Source organism: Thermothelomyces thermophilus, chromosome 1 (genome assembly GCF_000226095.1).
Source record: "Thermothelomyces thermophilus ATCC 42464 chromosome 1, complete sequence".
Taxonomy (NCBI): Eukaryota; Fungi; Ascomycota; class Sordariomycetes; order Sordariales; family Chaetomiaceae; genus Thermothelomyces; species Thermothelomyces thermophilus.
In genome coordinates, this window is record NC_016472.1 from 8,353,597 (window position 1) to 8,373,207 (window position 19,611).

General features: G+C 57.7%; 6 protein-coding genes across 6 annotated transcripts; 2 read left to right on the top strand and 4 right to left on the bottom strand.

Annotated features, from left to right (window-relative positions):
• Positions 1-380: 380 nt before the first annotated feature.
• MYCTH_2314136 (uncharacterized protein) lies at positions 381-2,701 on the bottom strand. The gene is made up of 2 exons (XM_003660339.1): positions 1,248-2,701; positions 381-1,160 (listed from the first exon to the last, which is right to left on the bottom strand). Exons 1-2 carry the CDS (start codon positions 2,499-2,501, stop codon positions 1,071-1,073), a joined length of 1,344 nt encoding a protein of 447 aa, XP_003660387.1. The 5' UTR covers positions 2,502-2,701; the 3' UTR covers positions 381-1,070.
• Positions 2,702-3,399: 698 nt separating this feature from the next.
• On the bottom strand, positions 3,400-5,043 carry MYCTH_2298652 (uncharacterized protein). The gene is made up of 3 exons (XM_003660340.1): positions 4,797-5,043; positions 4,078-4,727; positions 3,400-4,026 (listed from the first exon to the last, which is right to left on the bottom strand). The coding sequence occupies exons 1-3, from the start codon at positions 4,851-4,853 to the stop codon at positions 3,489-3,491; spliced, it is 1,245 nt and encodes a 414-aa protein (XP_003660388.1). The 5' UTR covers positions 4,854-5,043; the 3' UTR covers positions 3,400-3,488.
• Positions 5,044-5,237: 194 nt separating this feature from the next.
• On the top strand, positions 5,238-7,219 carry MYCTH_2298655 (uncharacterized protein). The gene is made up of 3 exons (XM_003660341.1): positions 5,238-6,239; positions 6,304-6,732; positions 6,852-7,219. Exons 1-3 carry the CDS (start codon positions 5,393-5,395, stop codon positions 7,058-7,060), a joined length of 1,485 nt encoding a protein of 494 aa, XP_003660389.1. The 5' UTR covers positions 5,238-5,392; the 3' UTR covers positions 7,061-7,219.
• A 999-nt stretch (positions 7,220-8,218) lies between these two features.
• Positions 8,219-12,097, bottom strand: MYCTH_2298656 (uncharacterized protein). Its single transcript, XM_003660342.1, has 2 exons — positions 11,158-12,097; positions 8,219-11,097 (listed from the first exon to the last, which is right to left on the bottom strand). Exons 1-2 carry the CDS (start codon positions 11,758-11,760, stop codon positions 8,254-8,256), a joined length of 3,447 nt encoding a protein of 1,148 aa, XP_003660390.1. The 5' UTR covers positions 11,761-12,097; the 3' UTR covers positions 8,219-8,253.
• A 967-nt stretch (positions 12,098-13,064) lies between these two features.
• Positions 13,065-16,877, top strand: MYCTH_2298657 (uncharacterized protein). The gene is made up of 3 exons (XM_003660343.1): positions 13,065-13,287; positions 13,355-13,451; positions 13,531-16,877. Exons 1-3 carry the CDS (start codon positions 13,246-13,248, stop codon positions 16,719-16,721), a joined length of 3,330 nt encoding a protein of 1,109 aa, XP_003660391.1. The 5' UTR covers positions 13,065-13,245; the 3' UTR covers positions 16,722-16,877.
• A 331-nt stretch (positions 16,878-17,208) lies between these two features.
• On the bottom strand, positions 17,209-19,311 carry MYCTH_2124085 (uncharacterized protein; the record flags this gene model as incomplete). Its single annotated transcript, XM_003660344.1, has 3 exons — positions 17,209-18,756; positions 18,866-19,046; positions 19,145-19,311. 3 exons carry the CDS (start codon positions 19,309-19,311, stop codon positions 17,209-17,211), a joined length of 1,896 nt encoding a protein of 631 aa, XP_003660392.1.
• Positions 19,312-19,611: the final 300 nt, after the last annotated feature.

Genomic DNA, 19,611 nt, shown 5'->3' on the forward strand with positions numbered 1-19,611 from the left:
AGTTAGAGCCTGCTGGAAACGTTGCCTCTGGTCCCTGCCAGCGACGGCGTACCGCTGGGGGAGGCTACCGGGGCAACAAACAACTGCAGCAGCGAGGACGAGCTGTCGAAAAAAAGGAGGCGATAGACGGCACCTTCATCATGAGATCGCCGACAGCTGACCGGCTTCGTGGGTGCCACGGTGGCCGACAAGGGGCGGCAAGAATCGGATAGTCAACGTTGAAGCCCCGTTTCAGGCAGTAATGACGCTATCGATGGTAGGTATACTGTACAGCAGCATGGAGCAGCCAGGGCAAGCAGCATCCCCCCCCCTTTTGACATGTTTCGGAGACATGGCAATGCGGTTGACCCGCACGCAGGTCAACCGCGCTCTGAGAACGTGAATGGTATATAGACCAGGTATACCTTCCCCTGCCGTAGGACATCAAAAAGCCCCTTCGGTGTGGCCACCAAGTCCCTTGCTGATGACCAAGACATCCGAACTCTTCATGCCCCAACCAACCATGCCCCACAGCGTCAAAGACCAGACAGGAGAAGCCCAGGACATCCATCGAGGGTTGGTTGCATTTGCCAACTTGTCGGACAAACGCAAAGGATGTTTTCTGACGCTCGCAGTGACGATACACCCAGCCGATGCTTGTCGTCTTCGACTGGGAATGTCACCCAGCAGCAGTCGCCGATGCTAAGAGCGTGGAGCGACGAATTTGATCCCAGAAATCTCACCATCAACGAAGCTCTATTCGCCAGCGGACTGGTTGGGTGAGCGCTGACTCCCTGCTGATGCACCGGATCCATTGAGTTAACGACGAACAGTGATGCTGGACTCCAAGGCTGCAGGGGTCGTCAGAGCGCTGACGCCGCGTGATAGTTGGAGCGGCACGAGATATGTGAGGGTGCTTCTCAGAATCATACGCTTTCCGCGTCCCGGTGACCCGATTTGGCTGCTCTTTAAGGCCTTTAATTCTAAGCAGAATTTTCATCCGTTTGTTGAGAAGTTGTTGCCGATGCCTGTGACCCGACCAGCAGATCTGCGAACCTTGCTGTGTAGACCCCGAACTTCTACGGGGCGGCCTAAGCCGAAGAAGCGGTTGTTCCTTCGTCATCAACAGCATTCGCTTGGAAGCCATCTAACGACACGGTCACGGCTCCCGCTTGGACAAGCTGTAGAGGCGCTAAGTGTGAGCAGCAGTCGGCAGGAAAAAAAAAAAAAAGAAGGCAAGGGCCGGGAGTTGAGTGTTTTCAACTTACAGCACGGGATAGATCGTCGATCAGGTCATCCACATCCTCAATGCCAACACACAACCGAATTAAGTCTTCAGGCATCTCTCTCTCTTGTCTAGTTTTGGCGTCAATGCTTGCATGGCTCATGCGGCAGGGCATGCTAATGAGACTGTTGACACAGCCGAAGCTGACACTGATGCCCCACAGTCTGGCAGCCTCGACGATGCGTTCAGAGAGCGCAACGTCCCCGGTCTCGAATGACAGGACAGCGCCAGCGCCCCGTGCCATGGACCAGTGGAGGTCGTACTGCGGGTGGGACTTCAGGCCGGGGTACCGGACGCGGAAGCCGTGTGACTCGAGGAACTCGGCGATTCGCTGAGCATTTGCCTGCTGCTTCTCCATGCGGATGGCGAGCGTCTTGACGCCCCTCATGAGCAAGAAAGAGTCATTTGGCGACAACCCGCAACCTGTGGCGTTGATGGTGAAGTACATCTTGTCGCCGAGCTCGGGGTCATTGCAGGCAATCACACCAGCCATGATGTCGTGGTGGCCGGAGAGGTACTTTGTGCCGGATTCGTAGACGATGTCCGCGCCGATGTCCAGGGGGTTTAGCAGCATAGGCGAGAGCATCGTATTATCAACCACGACGAGCGCTTTGCTGTTGGCTTCGTGGGTGGCTCTGGCAATCGACGGAATGTCTACAACCTTGAGCAGTGGGTTTGTCGGCGTCTCGAGCAGCACCATGGTCGTCTTGTCCGAGATGACCGCCTTGACGTTGTCGACATTGGTGGTGTCGACGTGGTGTACCACAACCCCTTGGTTGTTCTTGAGGTATGTGAGGAGGCGATGCGTTCCGCCGTACAGATCATCGCCAGTAATGACTTCGTCGCCCGGCTTCAGGAGACGCGTGATGACATCCAGGGCGCCCATTCCGGACGAAACGGCAAGGGCGCGGTTTGCGTTCATAATCTTGGCTAGGTGGCGCTCGAGGTGTGTGCGGGTTGGGTTGCCCGATCGGGTGTAGTCATACTCGCCGCCGCCGTTGGACGAGGTCTGCTTGAAGGTGGCCGACTGGTAAATGGGAATGCTCGAGGCACCATACTGGTCCTTAGAATCTGTGTAAACCAATTCCGTGGCGAGGGCATACCGCTTCCTTCCGGAGAGCGGGCTTGACGGAGCAGGAGATGGAGGAAGCGCATGGCCATCCAGATCGACTCTAGTGAATACTTTGTTGGCAGCCTGCGATGCAGGGCTCAGCCGGTTCGTGTTTGGAGCAGCCATTGAGACGACTGGAGTCGAGTGATGGTGACTCAACCGATGGGGAATTGAATGAGGGAAGAGTTGGAAGTGGGATGCGAAGTGGCCCCGAAAAGAGGGGCGTCTCGGAAATCGCGATTGCCGCTCGCTTTCGCCTTGGATGAGATTGAGAAGGCGCGAGTGAACAAGCTTCCCGGGCACAGTTACTAGTAGATCTGAAGAGGAAAAAAATAAAGGTCCGGGCGGGTTCGACGTGCGAGGATGAACCGCGGACTGGTTTTACTTGTGTCGGCGAAAGGCGAGAGTGCCTTCTGAAGGGACCAGAAGGCACTCTGCAGTGATAGGCCGGTGCTCTCGACCGCTTTTTCCGTCCGACACTCGGAGCGGCAGGGCAGAATGATAGTTACACGGTACCTGTGGCGCAGGTGTCGGGGACACTGCGCCCAAAGTATCCGATATCTGATGGAGTCGCCCCGCTGTGGGGCTCACGGGATGACGTGCTTGCTGGGGGAGCAAGCTTATTTCCCCGTGATTCCAGGCTATCGAGGTCCCCCGAGCGCGTCGTGGGAATTGCAAGAAAAAAAAAAGAAACAGCTTGGGAAGCCAGCTTCTCTTGCAACCTCGACCGGGAGACGCCCCTATACAAGCGACCAGCCGATAATTGGATCGGACTTGCATCTTGGGGGATTTTCTACAAGACACGCCATGTTTTGGATGTGCGTGTGCGCAGCAGATAATCAGGGAGTGTGTGTATTTGGACCGTGTGCCCTCTCTGCGGTCCGAAGTCGAGCCGCCCTGATGACACGACTAAATGACGACTCGAGGAAATGGTGAGAGTAACAGGATGGTTCCATTTATCCTGGGTATTACTTTATAACGATGTTTCCTCGTCCTGCCTGCCGGTATCTTTGCTGCGTCATACATCATAAGTCTTAAACAACTGGACCATACAGGAAACCAAAGTAGCCGGGCTGCCGGTGTAATTTGATGTACAAGGGTTGAGCAAGCCACCTATGCCGATGTCGTGACCTTGTCGTCTTCATCCTCTTCGACATCCTCGTATTCATCACTCGAAGCCTTGGACTGCGTGTTGGCGGTGCTTGTTTGGCGGGAGTGCGTTTCTGCTGCGAGGACTCGCCCGTCTCGGCGGCCAAAGAAATCATCCGTTCTGATTCCACGGACGTGGTCGGGGTTCACGCGGGACATGTTAGCCCCGGAGGCTCGCTGTTGGCGGATGTATTCTCTCATGGGAACCATGGCCGCATCTCGGCATGCCTCTTTGATATCGCTGCCAGACATACCGGCGGTGACCCGGGCGATGTAGTCGAGGTCAAAGTGCTCTGGATCGCGCTTTGTGTCGCCGAGCACCAACTGCAAGATGCGCCGCCGTTGCTCCAGTCCGGGAAGCGGCACGGGGAATTTCTTGGGCATCCTCCTGAGGATCGCTTCGTCGATATCGTTGATTCTGTTCGTGGCACCCAACACCACGATCCTGTTAGGAACTCCGGCGGCATTCGTCGATGTGAGCCCATCCCAGAGGGTCATGAACCTATGCTTGTTAACGTCCGGTTTTTGCCTCCCCGTTTGCCGGTCGACTTACTCCGCCTTGACCATGCCGCTAGCCTCGTGCTCCCCGCTCCGCCTTGTCCCCAATACTGCGTCTATCTCGTCGATGAAGATGATTGCTGGCTGGAGCTTCTTCGCCAGAGAAAATACAGCGCGGACGAGCTTGTTGGAGTCGCCATACCATTTCTCGGTGAGGGTCGAAATGTGGAGGTTGATGAATGAGGCGCCGCTCTCGTGGGCTACCGCCTTGGCCAGCATGGTCTTGCCACACCCTGGCGGCCCGTAGAGCAAGACACCCGAGGGCGCCGCCAGCAGCGCACCGCCATGCCGATACAGGTGCGGCATGGTCAAAGGATAGATGATAGACTCCTTAAGCTCTTCAATGATGTCTTCGAGGCCGCCGATTGCGTCAAAGCCGACCGGGATGTCTTCGGGAGCCACGACCTCGAGCGCTACCTGGTTCTCGTATTCGTTGAGAACCAGGTTATCCAACCTGTTCGCCCCTCGAGACTCATCGTCGCCGTCGTCCTCGTTGCCCTCTGCCTCGAGCCTCTTCCGTCGTATCCTCTGGAGGTTCGCCTGTGCTTTCAACCTGGCTTGTTCGTGTTTCTCTCGGTCGGGGTCGACGAGCTTGGCGAGATATGGCGTGACGACTTCCCGAATCAGAAAATAGGCGGATATGGTCTGAAGCCCATGTTAACTTGCAAGAATACACGTGCATGCATCAATTTGTAACGCGGTGCATGGACTTACGCCGGCAGCGAAGATGAGGCCCGAGACCAGTTCCCTCAACCGTTTTTGGTCGCTCATGGTGTGTTTGAAGGGTGCGGCGCGACGGTCCGCACAGGCGAAGATGCTGAGTCACAATTAAACTGATGCTCTCCTAAGCGTCGGGCGTAGCGAGGCCACAGTTTTCGTAGTTTAAAGGTATGTAAATTCCGTACACTAGGCGGTCTCGGGCGATGTGCGAAGTGCTGGCCTCGCGCCGAGGGCGCCGAGGACGGGAGCATGTGCTGGCAATTGAAACCCACGTGCTAGCGTGCTTGTCGCAAGCGCCACCACCGATAAGGTTAGCGGCTGATGAAGGGAACGATCGGCTGTATCGTAATTACGCGTAACTTACACAGTACATCGGACACCTGCTGCGGATGTCACAATCTGTTTACATACTACACAGTATGGATTTTAGCGCCAGGGCAACCGCGCCTCAATTGTCTCTCGCCATAGCAATTCGATCACGCGCCAAGGGCTCCCATCCCAATTCGACGCGTCTTTTTTCAGCAGAGGACGCGTCGTTACCTACCTCTTTTCTACATTCTGAAAGCGTCATACGGGCCTGTAGCTGATCGATGCCGAAGGCCAAAGGCCCGTCACATTTGCTGCAGTTGGTGGATTCCGACTCGGAAGACGCCAAGGGAGAGAGTTCGCTCAAGGTCGCCCATCGTCCCGTAACAACAGAGAAAAAAAGCGTAATGCCACCAAAGAAAGGGAGTGTCGGCCGCAAGGCTGCAAACAAAGTAACCAAGCCCGCGTCGAAGAAAACGGCCTCGGGAAGTCGAGTCAGGAGTGACCGAATTGCCGCTGCGGCCGACGAAGCCGCAGAGGGAGCGACTGGGAAGGGGCCAGGTCGCCGAGGGCGCAAAGCCGCGGCGGCCACCGCTGGGCCAGAACATGGAGACCAAGATGACACGACCATGACAGATGCGCCCGAAACAACCGAGTCGCCTCCACCAGCGAAGCCGAAGGGTGCCCGTGGCCGCCCCAAGAAGGCGGCTTTGGAAGCCGAACCACAGCCCACCGGGGCGCGGCGGGGAAGAAAGCCAACAGCAAAGACGGCCGAGCGAGACACGACAGCAGAGGAAGTATCAGAGATCCCCGAGACACAGCAACCGACCGCGCCGCAGAGTGACAGCGACGCTGGGCGCGACGATTCGGCGGAGACGCCCGGCTCGCAGACCCCAGAACGGCCAAGGCCGGGTGGTGGCGGCGCCCCTCCCCCCGGCAGCGCGTTGAAGAAGGCTGTAAACTCCCTGTCCCCGGAAAAGGGCGATCCCGCATTGCGTCGGCGGCTCGGAGAGATGACACAGAAATACGAAGCCCTCGAGCGTAAATACAAAGACTTGAAGGAGATTGCGGTACGAGAAGCAGAACGCAACTTTGATAGGCTCAGGAAACAGTCCGAGGAGAAATCAAAAGGTAGATATACATATTCGAGAGTCTATCAACTCCCCTCGACGGCCCCTCGCTAACCTTCCTCCAGCCGCCGACCAACTCATCGCAGGCCTCAAAGCTGAGCTTGCCGCCCAGAAAGAAGCCTCCAAAGAGAGCGCACGCCTCAAGAAGCAGCTCGAAGCGAGCGAATCAAAAGCCGACTCCCTCCAAACCAAAATCACCGAGCTGACCGCCTCCCTGAACGACTCCAAATCGGAGATCAAATCCCTCAACCTCAAACTGTCCGCGGCGCGCAGCGCAGAAGCAGCTGCGTCCGCAGCCGCCAAGGTGCCCGGGAGCGCGATGAAGGGCTCAACCGCCACCTCGCGCCTCGCGGCCGCCAACGCCACCGAGGCCACGCTCACGGCACAGAAGAAAGAGGACCTCTACAGTGACCTGACGGGCTTGATTGTGCGCAGCGTGAAGCGAGATGGCGGCGAGGACGTGTTTGACTGTATCCAGACCGGGAAAAACGGGAGTATGTTGGCCACTTCTTCCCCTTCCCCTTTTTCGCCCCCCTCCCCGCCTTTAACCCCGATTTCTCTATCCCCTCTGTCATGAACTGAGGATGGACACTGACCCCCCATCGTGATCTAGCACTCCACTTCAAGCTCGCAATCGACGTTCAATCCGGGCAAGGCGAGGCACACTGCCACTACACGCCACAGCTGGATCCTAATCGAGATAGGGCGTTGATCGCCGTTTTACCGGGGTACCTCGTCGACGAGATCTCGTTCCCACAGACACAGGCGGGCAAATTCTATGCCAGGGTCCTCAAAGCGTTGAACGAGGCGGCGGAGGGTTGACTTGAAAATGTCTTTCTCCATCTACCTGGCGCCGGGCGTGGTCCAGGGAGTGGGCTGTTGTTCGAAGGGGAAGATATTGGTTTTTGTTTTTGTTTAAGTCGTTAACATTGTAGAGGTTGCATGGGTCACTGGCGTCTTGTATAACCCGCGCTTGAAATCTTTGGCACGGTAGTCAATTGAGGTCATGGGGTTGGGAACTTCCGCATAGAAACTATACGTTGGAACAGTGCTGGGCTACACTCCTTCTGATCTATTAATTCGTTAATTCGGCGACAGCATCACTACCTGGGGCTTGATGAAGCGATTGGAAGCTGGTCATGGAATGGCATATATGGATTACCTCCGTTCGCATCTTTGATGTGCGCCCCTCTCTGAGAATCCGAGTTCATACCACATCTGTACAGCCCGTCTATCTGCGGTTTATGAAGCATCGTACACTCCAGTCCCCGACGCCTCGCTGGCAATCACAATAATGATCCCTTCTCGTCATCCGAACCCTGGCGTATATGACGGCCGTGGCCGTTCGCTGCACCTGTCTCGTCTATCCCATGAGTGGAGACGGGTCCCCTCCGAGCCAAATCTGAGCAAAAAACGAATGGCATGAACAATAACATAGACATTACCGGCGGTCAGGCATAGCTCATCCCAACCCATCCTTCCATCGACCCAGGTCTTAGGCCCCAATATAATATCCCCCCCGCCATGCCGTCCTGCCCTAAATAGCCCCGAAAAAGAAAGTAGGCGCAAAGAACCCTTGGCGGACTCGCGGTTGGTTGGATTGTTCGGTTATCCAAAAGAAAGTCAGCCACTTCTGGACCGGTAGAGATCCGAGATCGCCAGGGTCCGAAAAAAAAAAAGGTGGCTCGCTTCACGCATGCTTCAAAAACCACGCTGTGAGCCGGCCGATGCAAATGCAATTGGAGTCGCTGCAACCAAAAAGAAAGAACAAAAAATAAGCCTCCCAGACGCCGCCTGTGCTGAAAATGAAATAGGAGGAAGAAAGCCGGGCTCCATGGTGAATGAGAGCTCGGACCCAAGAAACTCGGGACGGAAAAGGTCTCGGCTCGGTATATATATATATATATATACGACGGTGCGGTTAAGTTCGGAGTCGACATCATGATGAAGGGCCATATATCCTATCGAGGGCCCACGAACCAACATCTTTGGCTCGTTGCCCATGGGCGCGAGTCTCATGGTTCCTTCCCCCTCTTTCGGGTCTCAAGACTCCCTGAGTAGAGTTGGCTGAGCCCCGTCAAGGACCAGGAATCGGATGTCGAGTGAACCACCAATAACCAGAACGCGAGGAGGTTTGCCAGATGATGCAGCGTGTAAGCGTACGTGACACCATACACGGCCGCGTAAACAGCAATGCCAAAGAGCAGGATGCTGGTAACATGCTTAAGCCGGTTGCCCATGCGTGGTATCATTTTGCCGGTAGTAAGCGTCTCGACCAGGATGATGAAGGGCATGACCGATAGGACATTGTGATGCGAGGTGAACGGAGTGAGCCAGTGCACCGCCAAGTTGTGCACCCAGACCACGATCGTCGGCAGATTGATCGGGAGAATCCAGAGCATGAGGATGAGGACCGAATGGACATAATTGTAGAAATTCGAGTTCGAGGCCGATCGTAGTTCAAAGGCAAGGCGTTGGGCTCGGATCGTCGTCATCAGCTGGACCAGACAAGCCACCAGGTAGGCAAACTGATATGGGACGACCGTGGTGACCAGCAACAGTAGAACTGCGGCCGTGACCATGCGCCGCCGCGGCGACGGAGAGAACAAGGAAGCGGAAACGGCCTTGCTCTTGTCCTCATTCCGAGTCCATCCAGATCGGAAGGTGATGACAATGCTCACAACCGCACTTAGCAAGTGCGTCAGTATGAGCGCCATGTAGTGAAGTACGGCGCAGACACCGACGCAGATAACCGCGATCAGGGGAATCAGGAAGAGGAACAGGGGGTCATCGGTCCCGATAAGAAGGTCGTTCTGGTCCAAGTCCATGATCGCGGCTGTGCCGTTCCTCCAGTGCCAAAACTTCGCATTGCTAGCCGAGGTTGTGTTCCGAGTGGAGAGCGTCAGGAAGGTGAGCGACGTCAGCATCAGCGGAATGGACCGTCTTAGGCACAGATCGAGACCTTCGAGGAAGGTGATGAACACCCCCGTGTTGTCGTAGACGCGAAACTGTTTCCTCAGGACGAGGGCCACGATGAACAGGGGGAACGCGGCAAACACGGTTCGATACCGCATGTAGAGCTTTCCGAGGCTGCCAAGGAAATCGACGGTTAGCTCGACACGGATGCTCGAGTTGCAGGTCGGGTCCGTCCAAAACTGGAAACTCAGTCCGTCCTCCTCTGACTTGCCCGTAAGAGGCGGAGGAACATAGGGGGCAACGCCGTGGAGGCTGACGGCGGCTTCGCGAGCGTTGACGAAATATTTCGACTCGTACGGTTCCGCTAGGTATTGCCGCATCAAGGGAGCAAAGAGCTCATTCTTCCCATCGCAGTTCTGGTGACTGATTCGGAGGTTGTAAGCGAGCAGGCTCGACCGCAGCTTGGGCACTTTGACCTCCGAGACCATCGGCCTGTCGGCGGGCAGCCGAAACTTCAAGCCGGAAGTGAACAGAGCCCAGAGGCTGATGTGGCGCGTCCTATGTGACTGAGCAGAGTCGCTGAACTCTGCAATTACGAAACCGGGGGTAAGACTGGTCGCTTTCTCCACAACCGCCACAAACTGATGCTCCGCAATGTCGTCCACCCCGTACTCGAGATAAGAAAAGGCAGTAACTTCCCGCTCCCCGTCGGTGTAGAACGGGAAGCGTGTCGAGCGAGTCGACGCCGGAAGGGGCACGACATCTGGCGCAGCGTTTCTGCAAGCCAACCGCGTGGACCCGGTGTCTCCTCTGGACAGATCGATGTGACTTGGAAATCCGGTCCAGGATTGGCTGGGTTGCGACGGAATAACGCTGCAAAACAGGACCTCGAGTCTCCCGTGCTCTCCCGGCTTGTCAAGCCTGGCATCGGTCAAGAGGGTGAAGCGCTTCGCGCCGGGCGAACCGGAAGGGGGGATGGGCATAAGATGAGCGCGCACGGTGCCGGCCGAGCCCAGGCTTTGTAGAACCAGGCGCTCCCCCTCGGCGATGATGGAGTCTGAGTTATCGTCGACGGTGAGCAAGGTTGAGGGGTCCGAGTGCGGCGCCGTTTTCTCCGCCACCGCCTCCATGCCCGTGAGGAACCACTTCTTGAACACCCTCATCCGCTCTGCCCTCGGCCTCGTCTGAGTGGCCCGATGAACATCAATCACGTCGAAGAGCGCCTGCACGACAACCTTCCGAAACTGGTCGCACCAGAGGATCGCCTGATGGTCCATGCTCGTCCACACGTTCGGGACTGTCGAGGTAAATACGGTGAACCCGTGCGTGTCCGGAACCAGGGACTCGACGCTCGCATAGTCTGAGGGAACAACGGTGTCCAGCCCGCCCCCGGCGATGGAAACCAGAGTGACATGCCAGAGAGGGTTGTCGTTGGCCCATTGTTGTGAGTAGGCGCGTCTCCAGTAGTCGTTGATGGCCTTGTACGTCTGGACGCTCTGTCTGTCGAAAGACACCGGCGGGCGGACATGCGGAGCCGACATGGTGATGATGGTGTTGATCGAATTTGACTGATAATTGGGCATGGTCAGCATCGTACGCGCGACGATGCCTCCCATGGAATGTCCCAGCACTATGACCGATGTCGGGTCGGGAAGGTCGGGGTCACGCTCGGAGATCCGCGGGTCGAGGTAGAGAGAAAGAATGAATCGAATCGCCTCGTTGAGATACTCGGCCTGGTCGAGGAGCGTCTGACCGTGGAAAGCGCTGATATCCTCGTTGAAGTCTACCGTGAAGAAGTCTAGGCTCCGGGCGCCGGCCTTGATTGCGGACTCGTCGTGCTGCAGGACATCGTGGAAGTAATTGGCGGCTTCCGCCGCGATGGGCCGGACCTGCTTGTAGCTCCCGGCATTGCCGGGGATGAAGAGGACAGGAACTCCTCGGACCTGGGAACCGTTAGCCCGTTAGTGGTGGGGGACGCCTGGGATTCCCCGGCTGCTCCGAACCTTTGTGTCGTGCTCGATGCCCTGTTCGCGGTACAGGTACAACGAGTATTTGCTCGCCAGACGCGTGTGCTCCGTGTCAAAGTCGTTGAGCTTGGCATAGGACGGGCGCATATAAGACATACGGCAGCCCTTCGGGTCGACCTGTCGGGTCACGGAAGAATGGAGGACTGCGATCAGGAACCCGATGCCGACAAGCGACGTGATAAGCGCGAGGAGGTTGATGGCCCAAGGGCTCCTCCATGGCGGGCGCCGCCCGACGGCCTCGGTTTCCGGCGCCTTCTCCGCCTCCTTTGGCCGCAATCGGCCATTCGCCGTCATGATCAAGCCCAGAGGAGAAGAGGGCAATGCGCGATCGGGCGGCGACCGTTTCTCTATCGTCCCATTCCCAACGCGCGGCTCGGGCAGCCGCCAATTGATGCTACTAGATCGTCGGCTTATCGAGAGGGAGGGTCGGCGGTCGGCGCTGCGGCGACGGTCGAGCTTGCTTGCGGGACGCGCGGCCGGTCTCAGGTCGTTGGTGCTGAAACGAGAGGAATTGGCATGCGGATTGTCGACCGGGGAGGCGTCATCGTCTTCTGACGATCCCGACGAGTGCCTCCTCATCCCAGCAGGAGTCGAAGAGGAGGATTCCTGCCCGGGAGATAGCACGGTGCGCTCGTGAATACGGTGCCGGGCAGGCCAAGCAAGCGAAGGAACAAGGCCGAGGATGCGACGGTGAAGCGGTGCTCATGGGCCGGTTTGACTGTACTTCCGCTGTTGCCGGTTGGGTGGGTCTGAGCATCCAGCGATGTTCCGTCGCTGAAACGCGAGGCTGAGCTGTCCCCGAGCCTTCCGAGGCGCAGAGGCGAAAAAGGAAAGAAAACGAGAGAGGCTGATGTTCCGGAAACAAGGACGGGAGGAGCTCGCGATGATTGCGCGGCGGCAGATTGGCGGATGCAGGAAGTCCACACCAAAAAGTCGACCCTAGGCGAGTTACACTAGTGTACTCCGTAGTAATCCGTGCATAGTTACATGATAGCGCACTAGTTAGTGTAATCCGTACAGGGTGCTGCAGTCCACATTCACCATCATTGGGGCCCGGCTCGGCCTTGGAAGCGCGAGTCCAGATGAGCCTCGAAGCTTGCCGTTGATTCGATGCAAGCAGCAGAGTGGGCTCGCTTGTGGGGTGGCCTACAGAGCAAGGTCGCAGCAGGCTAGGATGCGTGCCGCCCGAAAGATATGGCGATCGTCCGAACTGCAAGCAGATTCGGCGCTGAATACTTCCCAGCTTTTGGCCCAACAAACACGAATCTGCCGGGTGAGTATCGAGTATCGGTGCAGGTATTCCTGTGAATGAGCGTCGTGCGCTGACAGCGTCAAATTCAGAAGTGGACCAGACCCGCAACTCACATGGTATTGTACACTACTACCGTGCAACATAAAACGGAAGCGAGACTTCCAGGCTGATGAGTACTAGTAGACACGAAACTTTGAAAGTAGAGTGGGTAATAACGTTATATGCAGAGTGTACGGAGTGTTCTGTATCGTCTTGAGTGGACGGAAACCGCGGGCATGGCCGAGGTTACTCCGTACAACCTACTCTAGCCCCTGTTTGGGTTGCCTTACACAGTACTGTCATGGCCCTCTCTCAGCGTGCAGTATAGCAGTCCGCCCAAGGAACGACCCCCTAACCGTGCTACAGTACGTTGTGTACTGTATGTATATGTAGGGGGTAGGCTAATATTAGGTGTTGAATGTGTGCTGAGCTTCTTGCTGGCTCTCTCTGGACGTCAAATTTGGGGGGTGGTGCGGCCTCTGGCTTGGCGGGTCACAGGAGTAGCCTGCTCTGATTCGTCCGCAGTAATCTGTACTCTAGTGTACACAGTACTCCGTAGTCTTAGCATGCAACTTGCTGCGAGACGCGCCCGTACGCGCACAGTGCATGTTGTCGCATCGACCAACGCTGACGCCAACCACCGCCGGAGCTCCCACCACCACCACGACGGCCATTCATTCAACGATAGAGCAATTTCCGAGGTGACATCCATGGTCAGCGACGGATAGCGGCAGTCGACTAGCCCTTGCGGGGCCGCTGCGGAATGCCAGAGAATGGCATCAAGTGCTACAATCAAGGCCATCGAGTCCAGTACAGTGAGTTTGTTTTCCCCATTTCGACTCGGCGAGCCGCCCAGTCTCCCTGTACTAACTTCTCGGACAGGTCCATCAAATACAATCCGGCCAAGTTATTGTCGACCTCTGCTCTGTGGCAAAAGAGCTAGTTGAAAATAGTATCGATGCTGGAGCGACCGCCATCGGTAGGTGACCAAGTGAAGAATGCGCGCACGCACTCATGCCACATCTGGCGCAGGCTCCGTTGACAGCAGCTTGTTGCAGAGGTCCGCTTCAAAAACCAGGGGCTGGACTCGATCGAAGTTCAGGACAATGGCTCCGGTATTGCGCCGCACAACTATGAATCCGTCGCCCTGAAGCACTACACGTCCAAGCTCTCAAGCTACGATGACCTGTCCGAGTTGCAGACCTTCGGCTTCAGAGGGGAGGCGTTGTCCTCGCTCTGCGCCCTGTCCCGGTTCGCAGTGGTGACATGCACGCAGCAAGACGTGCCGCGTGCGACCAGGCTAGAGTTTGAAACCTCTGGCAAGCTCAAGAGCACCAGCGTCGTCTCCGGCCAGAGAGGCACCACCGTGATTGTCGAGGACCTCTTCCGCAGCTTGCCTGTCCGTCGCCGCGAACTGGAACGTAATATCAAGAGGGAATGGGGCAAGGTGATCAGCCTCCTCAACCAATATGCCTGCGTGCAGACTGGCGTCAAGTTCACCGTTTCGCAGCAGCCCACCAAGGGCAAGCGCATGATCTTGTTCTCGACCAAGGGGAATTCCACAACACGCGAGAACATTATCAACGTCTTCGGTGTAAAGACCATGAATGCGTTGATACCGATGGACCTCAAGCTTGAACTGATCCCAACTGCCGGGCCTCTCATCAAGGGCAAGACGCGGGGCGGCGACGGCGGTTCCACCGAGGTTCGTGTGTTAGGGCACGTGTCGCGGCCTAACCACGGCGAGGGCCGCCAGACACCGGACAGGCAGATGTTTTATGTTAACGGGCGACCTTGCGGATTGCCTCAGTTTGCCAAGGTGTTCAACGAGGTCTACCGATTATACAACGCATCCCAGTCGCCCTTCATTTTTGCAGATATTCAATTGGACACCCATCTTTACGATGTGAACGTCAGCCCGGACAAGAGGACCATCCTGCTGCATGATCAAGGCCAGATGCTTGACAACCTCCGGGAGTCCCTGATCGAGCTATTCGAGACACAAGACGTCACTATTCCCGTGTCCCAGTCACAGGGATTGAAGCAAACATCTTTCAAAACAGCAAGCGGCCGGCCATGGACGCCCGCCTCGGCTCGGGTCGGCAAGAGGGACGCTGCTGTGGAACCGCAACGATCGGCCGAGCCGACCTCCCCGATACACTCTGGTCAACTAGCGGAAAGGGGAGAAGATGAAGAAAAAGAGCTCAATGACGCTCAGGACGATGCCCAAAGTACAACCCAGCCAGAAGTGGACGACGAGTCGCGGGCTGGGAAGCAAGCGTCCCCGAAGTCGGCGGGTTCGAAGAAAACTGTGACGCTGTTGTCTCGCTGGCTTGCAAAAGGAGCCGATGATGATCGGGAGCCTGTTGACCAGGTCACCAGAGCTCAAGGACAAGCAGATGCTGTTTCAAACAACCATACGGATCCCAAATCTACCATTTTATCGGCTGATCATTCCCCGAGGGGCTCTGCGGCCGAAGAACGAACGCCCGAAGCGGCCGAGATAGATGAATCTCGCAGGCGGCACCAGGTCCAGTCTCAACGCGCCGCTCGCCGTTCTCCGACGTCGACTGACGTGATGAGTCCGGGGGAGGAGACACAATCTCGAGGGCCAAGCGGGGAACCCGAGCGGCCAGTGGCCGCCATCGTCCCTCCGTCTCAATCACCTGCACCGAGAGCAGTCGCTGTGAGTACAGCCCGGCCATTTAAGCGTTCTAGCCAAGAGGTGGCCACCATCACGATCGGAGACCACACGGTGACGAGCCTGATTGGAAACCCCACAAAACGGACCAAGGTGGCCGAAGCGCCCAAACTCCCCAAGGTAACGGCGACTGGGAAAACGGGAAAGCGGAGCGCGGCGGCTTTGCCCACTTTTGGTGGACGGTTGTCGCAGTTGTTTTCTGCTTCGGCTCGGCCCGGCGATGGACCCGTGGAAGGAGTTGAAATCGTGGCTCAAGATTCAGATGAGGACATGCAAGAATCTGGAGGGGAGGTCGAGAGAGAGGAGGACGGAGACGGTGAAGAAGAGGAAGGAGATTCCCTCTTTGTGCCCCAGTCAGAGGTTGCGCAAAGCGAGATGGAGAAGGTGGAGGATGAAGAGGTCGATCTCCCATGCCCTGGACAAGCCGAGGACACGGCTTTTCCCAGCAACGCCGATGTTCCCATGGAGTCTGTCGAGGATTTAGTAGCTCGCCGCGACGATGACTCGACGGACGACCATGGTCATTCAGGTGAAGAGGAACAGAAAGTTCTGGATGGGAAACGCCAGCGGTTGATGGAAGCGGCCGCGGCTGCTTCCGAGAGCACAGGAGAGGGCGAGATGCGATCTCAGCTGTTTGTCAAGGGGCGGTCGAAACGAAAGGACGCGACTCTCAACCTGGTGCAGCAGGTGAAAACGAGCGCGGATGCTATCCAAAAAAGGATCGCAGCGCTCACACGCCACTTGCCCCCGCCTCGGCCGAGGGCCTCCCCAGCCGAAAGCGCCGACGGTCTAGAAGCGGAGGATGCGGAGGAAAAGCTGTCGCTAAAGATATGCAAATCCGATTTTGGGAGGATGCGCATCGTCGGGCAGTTCAACCTCGGCTTCATCCTTGCTGTGCGCGAAGCCGCATCTTTGGAGGAGGATCGGTCCGAAGGCGCAGACGACGAGCTTTTCATCATTGACCAGCACGCCTCGGACGAGAAGTACAACTTTGAGCGGCTCCAGGCAACCACAACGGTGCAGTCCCAGCGCCTGGTCCAGCCCAAGACCCTGGACCTGACGGCGCTCGAAGAAGAGATCGTCCTCGAGCACCTCCCCGACCTCGAGCGCAACGGGTTCCTGGCGCAGGTCGACACGTCGGGCGCCAAGCCTGTCGGGTCGCGGGTGCAGCTGCTGAGCCTGCCGCTCAGCCGGGAGACCACCTTCTCGCTGGCGGACTTGGAGGAACTCCTCTTCCTGTTGGCGGACAACCCGACGTCGAGCGCGAGCACGGTGCCGCGGCCGAGCAAGGTGCGCAAGATGTTTGCCATGCGGGCGTGCCGGAGCAGTATCATGATCGGCAAGGCGCTGTCACGGCGGCAGATGGAGACGGTGGTGCGGCACATGGGGGAGATGGAGAAGCCGTGGAACTGCCCGCACGGGCGGCCGACCATGAGGCATCTCTGTGGGCTCGGAGCATGGGACGGGAAGGGGTGGGTCGAAGAAGAGGAGCGGCGAACAGACTGGGCCGGGTGGGTGAGGGAGAAGAGAGAGGAGCAGGATGAGTAGTAGTAGGGCACCTCGCACCCCGCACCCCGGGATCTGCTAGCATGCATATGTTGCCTTGCTCGGTTCTCCCTTAGAAAGATGTACTTGGGTAACCCTGCAATCTCAGGGGAGTGGCTGAACATGACAAAGTCTTTTTTTTTTTTTTTTTTTTTTTTTTTTTTTTTTTTGGACAACACCCACTACTACATTTCAGATTCTCCAGATCTAACGGACATAACACTTAGGCTGACATGGGATAACCGTACATTCATCCCATTATCGTTCCCAGTTTCTCAGCCCAGGGGAAGAAGAAAAAAATCTAGAAAACCAAACCCCTAAAACTCCGAGCACGGGAAGACGGAGAAAAATATTGAACCGACCAACATGCGTTCCTTCCAAGATTTCCCCCCCCATCCACCAGACAAAATGAGATCCCTCCACCTGAGCTCACCGTTCTACCCCCCCCCCCCCCCCCCAAAAAAAAAAAAATTCCTTGTTGCCCTCGCCGTCAATTCAGAGCCGCGTACCTCGACCACCTGGCCCCCGCCATGCCTTCCTCGGCAACCTTGCCGCTCACGTTCCGGCTCCCGATGGCCCCGCCGCTGCCCAAGTCGTAATCGTTCCCCGACGACACCACCCGGTTACACCGGGCATCTGCATCTTTCTCCTTCCCACCGCCGCCGCCGCCGCCGCCAACAAAGATGGGCGGGGTAGCGGCAATGAGCTCGCCGTAGGGCTTTGCGTAAAAGAAGTCGGCGTCGGGCTGGATGGAGCTGTCGCGGTTGCGCGGCTCCCATTCCCGTCGTCGTCGTCGTTGTCGTTCTTCTTTTTGTTGTTGTTGCTGTTGGTCGGTGATGTCCTGGCTGCCCGAGACGCGGCGGTCGTTGAGGGAGATGGTGGAGAGGACGGAGGCGCGCAGGCGGGAGAAGGGGGTCCGGGGCCGGCGCGGGGTGGCGGCGGCGCCTTCTTTCTTGGACGCCGGCTTGGAGGCGGGCGGAGTGCTGGTGGTGATGATCGGGTTGGAACGGAGGGGGTTGGGGTGACGGTTTTCGTCGGTCGTCGTCGTCGTCGTCTTCGTCGTCGGCCGAGGAGACGCGGTGTAGTTTGCCTCGTTCTCCGAGTCCGAAGAGTCGTCGTCGGAGACGTCGAGGGAGGCGTAGACGGCGCGGTTGCGCTGCTGGGTGCGGTTGATGAGCGATTCCGAGGCGTACCAGGTCTCGGTGAACTTGGCGGGGCGTGGCTGGTTCGTCTGGGCCGTCTGGGCCGTCTGGGCCGGGGAGACGGCCTCGGCGCGGTAGGAAGGGACGGAGCCGGTGCTTGGGCGGGACGCGTGCGTGGAGGTGGGGCAGGAGGTGACGGAGGAGGAGCCCGTCTCGCCGAGGGGGATCTCGGTGTAGGAGGCGCGGTGCGAGGAGGGGGGGGCGGACATGCGCTTGAAGTCCCGCGAGGTGGTGGCTGAGCTTCGATTGCCGGCGGGGATCTGGTACTGGCGGCTGGGGAGGTTCAGGCGGGAGTTGTGGGAAGCCGAGGACGCGTCGGAGCCCTGGCGAGTGTGCATGAAGGGGATCGGGGGCGGACGGGAGCTGTCGTCGTCGTACAGGATCGTGCCGGGCTTCTCGTCCGAGTAGGTCGAATCAGTCGAGGTGGTGGCGACCGACGACTTGTTCCGCTTGTGGGCGCGCGAGGTGAGGTTGGCCTCCAGGGGGTTCATGTCTGGGGGCATCTTGGCGATGCGCAGGAACATGAGAGCCAACCACAGGGAGATGGCCAACGAGAGGAGGTGCAGGCCACCGGCGCCAACCAGGCCGTAGAAGATGGAGGGCACCATGTACTTCGTGACATCCGGGTCCGCGGGGCGATCTTCAGGCGCGGCCGTCTTCCATTCTTCATTCTTGTTCCTGGTCATGACGGCGCCATAGGCGTACAGAGGAAGAACGCAGAAGTCGGAGATGCTGGAGAAGGCCTGGTACGCCGCCGAGGAGCCCGGCGTGCGGGCGCCCGCTGGCTGGAAATGGTGGAAGACGCTGTAGCCAGCATGGAGAATGACGAGGCCGAGCTGAAGAGATTCCCGTCAACCAGTCTGTCTTTTGGTTATGCGCAGCCAGGGCCGAACTGAGTTGCCCCGTGGATGTATGTGGTTCTCTCGGGAACCGGAAAGAGCTTACCGTCACGGCCATGATCCATCCCATCAGGCCCGCTACGGCCACGGCGGCGATGAGGCCGATGGCGGCAGTGATCTGGACGACCCTGAGACACACCTGCACAACGCGCATGGCCTTGATCCAGCCCGTGGTTCTGCGGCTCAGGGGGTGGAACTGAGACCGGCCGCTGGGCACCATGTGGGCACTGCTCGTTGTTGTTAGCCCGTGTCTCCGCTGAAACTTGGGTTGAGACCGGTTGAAATTGGTATTGAAATGGAATGGGGGATCGAGGAAACTCCTTACTCGGGATGACGATTGAACGAGACAAGCGGGCCATTGGGTTTTGGCTTGGGCTTCTTGGACTCATAGCTCGCCCGAGTCACTGCCTTGGGGTCGAATTTCGTGGGTGGAAATCGCTCGTCGTCCCTGTTGACGGGCTGGTACATGAAAGGCGGCCGAGAAGACCCCATCGTGGTCGATCGACTACACAGTAGAATATTCTCCCCTTTTTGTCTTTCTTTTTCTTCTTTCCCCTCCTTTCTCTTTTTTTTTTTCCCTCTTATTTCATTGTTCGTCTTTCTTGGAATATGACGACCGGTTGACGTAAGAGCGCGAGAGCGCGGTGAGGAAGCAAGTCGTATTGCGGGAGCCTGGAATCTGTTCAACGTGGTGTTGGCAGGGCAACCGCTGCGTGTAAGCGCTGAGCCGCCTGCCGCCCGGGCGGGTGTTGAGGTGGCGCACACACCGCAAAGCAGGACCGCAGCGCCAAA